This window comes from Microtus oregoni, unplaced genomic scaffold (assembly GCF_018167655.1).
Source record: "Microtus oregoni isolate MIOR12 unplaced genomic scaffold, Mior012 000109F_ref0000275, whole genome shotgun sequence".
In the NCBI taxonomy this organism is placed as follows: Eukaryota; Metazoa; Chordata; class Mammalia; order Rodentia; family Cricetidae; genus Microtus; species Microtus oregoni.
The window spans coordinates 2,020,057-2,027,324 of record NW_024544727.1 but is presented as its reverse complement, the minus strand read 5'-3'; the positions used below and the strand labels follow the sequence as shown (position 1 = coordinate 2,027,324).

The window sequence follows — 7,268 nt, the reverse complement described above, 5'->3', positions numbered from 1 at the left end:
TTCATACACTGGTCATTTTCCTTCCCTGCTGCCCTCTCCACTCTCCCCGACCTTCTCTCCTTAGTGCCCGACTTTCCCCCAAGCTGTCCCTACTTCTGCATGTCACATCTTTTTTCCTTCCCATGTTTTGTGTCTGTGCATGCGCATGTGTGTGGGAATACATGCACGTGAGTGGAAATACATTTGTCAGTACACACACATGCGTGTGAAGGACAGAATCAATGCTAGGTGGCTTCCTCAATCCCTCGCCATCTTTAAAATCATTTTTAAAATGTTTATTAGTGACTGCGTACCATTAGTACACGCATGTGCCACAGTAGGACACAGGTTAAATGACAACTTGTGGAGTCGGCTCTCTTCTTCGACTTTGTGGGACCCCAAGAATCAAACTCAGATTTCAAGCTTGGTGGCAAGTGCCTTTGCCTGCTGAACCATCTTGCCAGTTCCCAGCAAGCCCTGGGGCTCTTCCTGTCTCTACTTCCCCAGCACCGGGATGGCAGGTGCATTCTACCATGGCTGGCTTTTCCACACCGGTAGTAAGGATCTGAATTCAGGCTCTTTTTCTGTTTTGCTTTATTTTTCCAAAGCAGGGTTTCTTCACGTAGCCTTGACTGTCCTGGAACTTGCTCTGTAGACCAGATTGGCCTCTGCTTCCTGAGTGCTGGAATCCCAGGCCACCACCACCCAGTCTGAATTCAGGTTCTTATGTTTATGTAGTGAGCTCCTGAGAATTGATCCATCTCCCCAGCCACCGCTTATTCCATTAATAACGCCTGTCTCTAATAGTGAGAAACTGGCTTTGTTTTCCTCATACATTCTCAGTACAGACTTAGTCTCTCTGGTCCTGCGCATGTCCCTCAACCATGGGTCTCTGCCCCCGGGTGGCAACCCCAAGGATGGCTCTGAATTCCTTGCAAGTGAAGAGTCTGCTGTGGGCTAAAAGCTTCTCCCCATACTCCTGGTGGCCTGGCTCCCCTTCTGTCCTTTACAGCCTTGATCCCACCTGAGCTTTCTGGAAAGGCCTCCTAAACAAATGAGTCACACTCAAATGTCTTCCTCTTTTGTGTGTGTGTGTGTGTGTGTGTTTCGAGTTCGAGTCAGGTTTTCTCTGCTTAGCCTTGGCTGTCCTAGAACTCCTCTGTAGACCAAGCTTGTCTTGAACTCAGAGATCCACCTGCCTCTGCCTCCTGAGAGCTGGCGTTAAAGGCATGCGCCACCATCTCCCAGCTTAAATCTGTCTGCTAAGGGTCTGTTTTTAGTGGATCCTAAACTAGACATGTTGCTATTTTTTTTCCTTCACACTGATTTTGTTTGTTTGTTTGGAGACAGACTCTTCCTCTGTAGCTGTGCTGGTCTGAATCTCAATTAACTCGTGGGTCTTCAACGCTCAAGCTCCAAAGTGCCGGAACACACATGTGAGCCACCATACCTGGTCACACTCAAGGTTTTGAAACAGTAATGGTTTATACGGCAGTTTATGCCAGGGTGCTACAGATCTTTTCCATCCTAAGGAGGGGTGGTGGGTTCGGGGCCAGGAGCTTTGCCTTGCCCTGAAGATCTGTGGGAAGGTGTCTGTGGAGGTGTTGGGCTGGCACTCACAGAGTATCCCCTTAGAATAGGAGCACACTGGGACTCTCTCTGATCCTACAGTTGTCAGCCAGTCTCCAATATACTTGTTTCTCACTCCAAGGAACCCATCCCCTAGGAAGTCTTCTCTGTCTAAAGCCAGTCCCATCCGGACCTCATGAGCTTGTTTCTATCTGGGCAAGCCTGTCATGCCTGTCACTGTTACTCTCTCACACAGTGGAAGCCACTCAGGTCAGAACCTGGTCTCCTTCCCATCAGTCCCAGGCCCTAGCTAAGACTTATAGAGAGAGATCAGCAAGTGCACATATGGAAGAAAGACAAGCAATTGACCAGCTGTCCAAAAAACACTAGCAGAGCAAGGTCCAGGCAGCGAGCCGGATAGGTCTGCTGCAGTTGGGTCCCTGCCTCCAGCTGCATGGTGGAGGTCCCCTAGGTCCACAGTACCGAGCCTCCAACCCTTCACCCAACGTGGCTGTGCCTGTGGACTTCATGCTCCATTTACCCATATGGTGGCCTGGCCTATAGCATGACCCTGTAATGGGACAGACAGCTGCGGGAGAGGGTGAAGGAAGAAAGCCAGCAGGTGGAAACCCTCCACTGAGTTGGGAGCTGTGGGGCCCTGCTAGCACTGTCTGTCACAGCTGCCCTGACCCTCTGGGTTGGGCTGCTTCACAAGTTCCATCATTTTGAGCAGAGGGAAAGTCCTGAGCAGAAGTTGGAAGCCACAGAAGTCAGCCTGAAGCCTTCCTTGCTTTCTAGAGCTCTTTACCCTGCACCCCCCTCCTATATGCCCTTCAGGGACAAGTACCTTTATACTGCGTCTGACCATGGCTGCTTCACTGGATTTTGCATCTAGGGCCAGTGCTAGCCTCTGGCTTGGGCCTTGCATCAAGATAGCCACACACCGCATGTAGCATCTTTGAGAGCACTGGCCGCTGAGATTGGTGTCCAGGGTCCCACTAAGATAAAAGCATAAGTTCCTTGCCTTTTTTTTTTGAGATGGGTCTCATTATGTAGACCAGACTGGTCTTGAACTCACAGAGATCTGCCTGCCTCTGCCTCCCAAGTGCTGGGATCAAAAGCCTGTTTGACCATGCACAGTTTATTCAAGGTTTGTCCAAGCCACCTTTGGATGCAATTTGCCTGAATTGTGTGGAATACAGTTGCATGCAAGGAAGTCACTTCCTCAAATGCAGCATTAATTTGTAGGGGTCTACATGTGGGCAGACAAAGCTATCTACAGGGATACAACTAAGCCTCTTTTGTTTTTTAAATATTCCTTTAAGGAATAATCTGCTGACTTTTTTTTAAAAAATAAAAGCTATTTATTTTACTGCATTAAATTTTTTTTGTTTGTTTTTTTGTTTTTCGAGACAGAGTTTCTCTGTGGCTTTGGAGCCTGTCCTGGAACTAGCTCTGTAGACCAGGCTGGTCTCGAACTCACAGAGATCCGCCTGCCTCTGCCTCCCAAGTGCTGGGATTAAAGGTGTGTGCCACCACCGCCCGGCCTGAATTTTTTTTTTAAGTAGCAGGGAGGCTCATGACACAGTACATGTATGGAAGTCAGCAGAGGAATTATGGGAGCCATTTTTCTCTTTCTTCTGTTAGGTTGTCAGGTTTTGGGGGGGGGCAACTACTTACCTGATGGACCATCTTGCCAATCTCTTACAGTTGTCTTACGTATTGACAGAGGAGATAAAAGTGGGAATTCTCCATTACAAAAGAAGTCAGAAGAGTGAACTTTGAGCCTGGATTATGCTAAGAAGGAAGGCCGATCCCCTGGGTACTGTGGGCAAGCACAGGGAACTCAGGAATGGACTTGTGTCTCTACGTAGGGAACTACCTAGTTTTCAGACAGGGAACCCTGCACTTTGAATAGCAAGCCCTGCCTTGGGGTGGGTAGGGGCAGCCCCAGGACAGGTCCTGTGTCTAGGAGTGTTGTTTTGTTCTGGTCTTATCCACCAGGTAAAATACAGGTCACAAGCTGAAGGCAACCCAGGCTGCCTTGTGTGGGGCCCTTCTCATTTTCACCCATCAGGAAAGACCTGTGCCTGGCGGGCCAGTTTGAGGTCCGGGTCTTTGGGGGGCAAGTTCCCACTTCTTGACTTACACTGTCTTTAAGGCTCTGGTTTTGAATTCTTGTGCCAGGCCTTTGTTGTATGTTACCTACTCTGGGTGTCACCCTGCAAGACTGTCCTACATCCAGTACATGAAAGGGCAGGCAGTGGCAGCCATAACCTGGATACATGATGGGCATTTGGTTCCCAGTCCTGGAGACTGAAGGGTAAGGGTCACATCAGCTGCCAGCCTGAGAATCACAGAGATCTGTTGTCCAAGCTACCGGCTAATGGGTGACTCAAGAAGAGACAATAGCTGCTAGGCACAGCTTCTTCAAGGCAGGACTGTGTCCCAAAGTCCCCACCTCACAGAACAGGATCCAGTAGACAGGAGCTGCTGGTGGCTGGGTCGGCAAGTTCACGGGGTGGTCGATGCTGTGTGGAAAGACGCAGGAACTTTCCATAGCTGTGTGTCCTCTGCATCTTGGCATCCCTCGGTCATGCTGTGAGGTTCTGCAATTCTAGCTGTGTGGGGTTTGGGTGTGGAGCTCTGTTTATCAGGTGGCATCATTACTACACACGGAAACCCAGATGTCAGGCAGTTCTGCACCAGAGACCTTGAATGGTTCTTTGTGACATACCGGTTGTGTGGGCACCTAGATTTTTTTTTTTTTGTGGTATCTTTTTATCATAAGGGCAGCCTGGCGTGAGTATTATGTGGTGTCCTTATGCAGGAACCTGGAATACATGTTATAGTACTTTATCCATACAGTCGTGTGCAGACCCTCAGTGCTTTGAGATGATGCTGTAATCAGACTCTAAAGTTTTGTGGCATCCTTGTCATGAGGGCATCTGGGGTTTGTTTTGTGGTGTCCTTGTTAGGAGTGCATCTCCGGGGTGTCTGTAGAGCACGACGTCCAACTGTATGGGGAGTGGAGGTTATTTCGCAGTATCTCCGTAGAATGAGGACCCCGGGACCTAAGGCAGCAGCGGCGCAGATCTACTGCAGACCGCCACTCAGCTGGCCTGCGGTTGTGGCAGGGGCCTTGTGGGTTTCGGGGCCCCAAGACCGTGGTGGCAGCAGGACCGGAGACTTCCCAGCCGCGCAGGAAGCGGCCTCGGCCGGAAGGGGGGCCCCAGGCGCCTCCGCTGTGGCCGCCTCTAGCGGCCTTCACAAGGCGGGGCCGAGCGGGACCGAGTAGCGCCGAGCGAGGCCGAGCGGGGCCGAATGGGGCCGAGCGCGGCCGAGTTCCGGCCCGGGGGACCCGAGCGGAGCCGAGCTGGGCCGAGTGAGGGCCGGGAGTAGCCGAGCGCCACCGAGCCCGGGAGGGGGAGCGCGCGTTCTTGGAAGAGCCGGCCCGGAGCTGGTCACATTCCTGGCCCGCACTTCGGCTGAGGCGGACGCACAGCAACAAACAACGCGGGAGGCGGGGCCGGCGCGGGCGGGGCGGGGCGGTACGGGGCGGGGCGGCGCGCGGCGGCGTGAGCTCAGCTCCCGGCGCTCAGTCCGAGCCGGAGCGAGCCGCCCGAAAGATGTGCGCCGAGCGCGCCGAGCCCCGCGCCGCCGCCGCGCTCTGAGGCCGCGGGCCAGAGGCGCCTCCGCCGCCCCGGGAGCCGCGCGCGCGGGCCGGCGGGCGGCCGGGAGCCGGCGGGCGGCCGCGCGGGCGGGCAGGCGGCCAGGGGCCGGCGGCGGGCGCGACGCGGTCGGCCAGCACCGCCGGGACGAGCCGAGCGGGCGCCGCGCGGTGGGAGGAGCGGGGCAGCGGCGGCGCGCCGCGCGAGGACGGCCCGGCGGGCCCCGCGCCCGCGCCCCCGCTCCTCCCGGGCCCCTCGGCCTCGGCTGCCGCGGCGATTCGCGCCTCGCGGCGCCGGCACCTGCCCGCGCGCCCCCCGCGAGCCCCGGGCCCGCGAGCGTTGGCGTTGGCGTTGGCGGCGCGCGCCGGGGCATGCCCCGCGCCTAGAGCCCGGGGGGCGCGCGGGGGGCGCGCGGGGGGCCCGGGCGGCGGCGGGCGCGGCGCAGGGCGCGTGGATGTGGCGCCGGGCCCGGGTGGCGGCGGGCTCCAGCGGCGGGACCCCTTCGCCCCGCCCGCCTTTGCCTTCGCGCCCCCGGGCGAGGCCGAGGCCGGGGCCGTAATCGGCCGTGAGCCGGCGACGGGGGGCGGTCGGGGCCGCGGTCGCGGTCGGCGGCGGGGTGCGCGGGGCGGCGGCGGAGGCCGTGGGGGCCCGGGCGCACGGGAGCGGCCCGGGGAGCCCGATCGCACCATGGAAGCGGCGGCGGCCGGCCGGGGCGGCTTCCAGCCGCACCCGGGGCTGCAGAAGACGTTGGAGCAGTTCCACCTGAGCTCCATGAGCTCGCTGGGCGGCCCGGCCGCTTTCTCGGCGCGCTGGGCGCAGGAGGCCTACAAGAAGGAGAGCGCCAAGGAGGCGGGCGCGGCCACAGTGCCGGCGCCGGTGCCCACTGCCGCGGAGCCACCGCCCGTGCTGCACCTGCCTGCCATCCAGCCGCCGCCGCCCGTATTGCCCGGGCCCTTCTTCATGCCGTCGGATCGCTCCACCGAGCGCTGTGAGACCGTGCTGGAAGGGGAGACCATCTCTTGTTTCGTAGTGGGAGGCGAGAAGCGTCTGTGCCTGCCGCAGATCCTCAACTCGGTGCTGCGCGACTTCTCACTGCAGCAGATCAACTCGGTGTGCGATGAGCTGCACATCTACTGCTCGCGCTGCACCGCCGACCAGCTGGAGATCCTCAAAGTCATGGGCATCCTGCCCTTCTCCGCGCCCTCGTGCGGGCTCATCACCAAGACGGACGCCGAGCGCCTGTGCAATGCGCTGCTCTACGGCGGCGCCTACCCGCCTCCTTGCAAGAAGGAGCTGGCGGCCAGCCTGGCGCTGGGCCTGGAGCTCAGCGAGCGCAGCGTCCGCGTGTACCACGAGTGCTTCGGCAAATGCAAGGGGCTGCTGGTGCCCGAGCTGTACAGCAGTCCTAGCGCCGCCTGCATCCAGTGCCTCGACTGCCGCCTCATGTACCCGCCGCACAAGTTCGTGGTACACTCGCACAAGGCCCTGGAGAACCGGACCTGCCACTGGGGTTTCGACTCAGCCAACTGGCGGGCCTACATCCTGCTGAGCCAGGACTACACAGGCAAGGAGGAGCAGGCCCGCCTTGGCCGCTGCCTGGACGACGTGAAGGAGAAGTTCGACTATGCCAACAAGTACAAGCGGAGGGTGCCCCGGGTAAGTGTCCCCAGGGCTTGGGGTTAGCAAACCATGCCCAAGGAGGGGAGGGGAGTCCTCCTGGGTTGGGCACTCTGGGTTCTAAAGGTTGGGGCTCCTGGTTCGACTTTATCTGGCCTTGGGTTTTGATTTTAGGAAATTAGGGGCCTTGTCAGTCTCCTGTGGGTAAGGCCATAAGGCCGCCTTCGTGCTGTCTGAGCACTGTACTCATGAAGAGTGAGTGAGAAAGCCCTCTCAGGGCTCAAAACCCCTGTCCCCGTAGGCTGAGCTCAGGAGGTCTGAGAAAGAGGCTACCACAAGCTCTGCGAGGTTAGACTGTCTGGACCCAGGCTGTGACTTTTCTGTCCCAAATCTCCGTGGGACCTCGGCAGAGGTGTCCAGATGAGAATGAAG

At 57.8% G+C, this 7,268-nt stretch overlaps 1 protein-coding gene across 2 annotated transcripts in view; it reads left to right on the top strand.

Annotated features, from left to right (window-relative positions):
- Positions 1 to 5,651: 5,651 nt before the first annotated feature.
- The window catches only part of LOC121443543 (ski oncogene), a 67,225-nt gene continuing 65,608 nt past the window's right edge, over positions 5,652 to 7,268 (top strand). The window contains exon 1 of one of the 2 annotated variants that reach the window (XM_041645313.1): positions 5,652 to 6,875. In XM_041645313.1, the coding sequence (XP_041501247.1) occupies positions 5,907 to 6,875 (969 nt within the window). In that variant the 5' untranslated portion in view covers positions 5,652 to 5,906. The remainder of the gene's footprint in view (positions 6,876 to 7,268) is intronic. The other variant, XM_041645312.1, reaches the window with a different exon arrangement.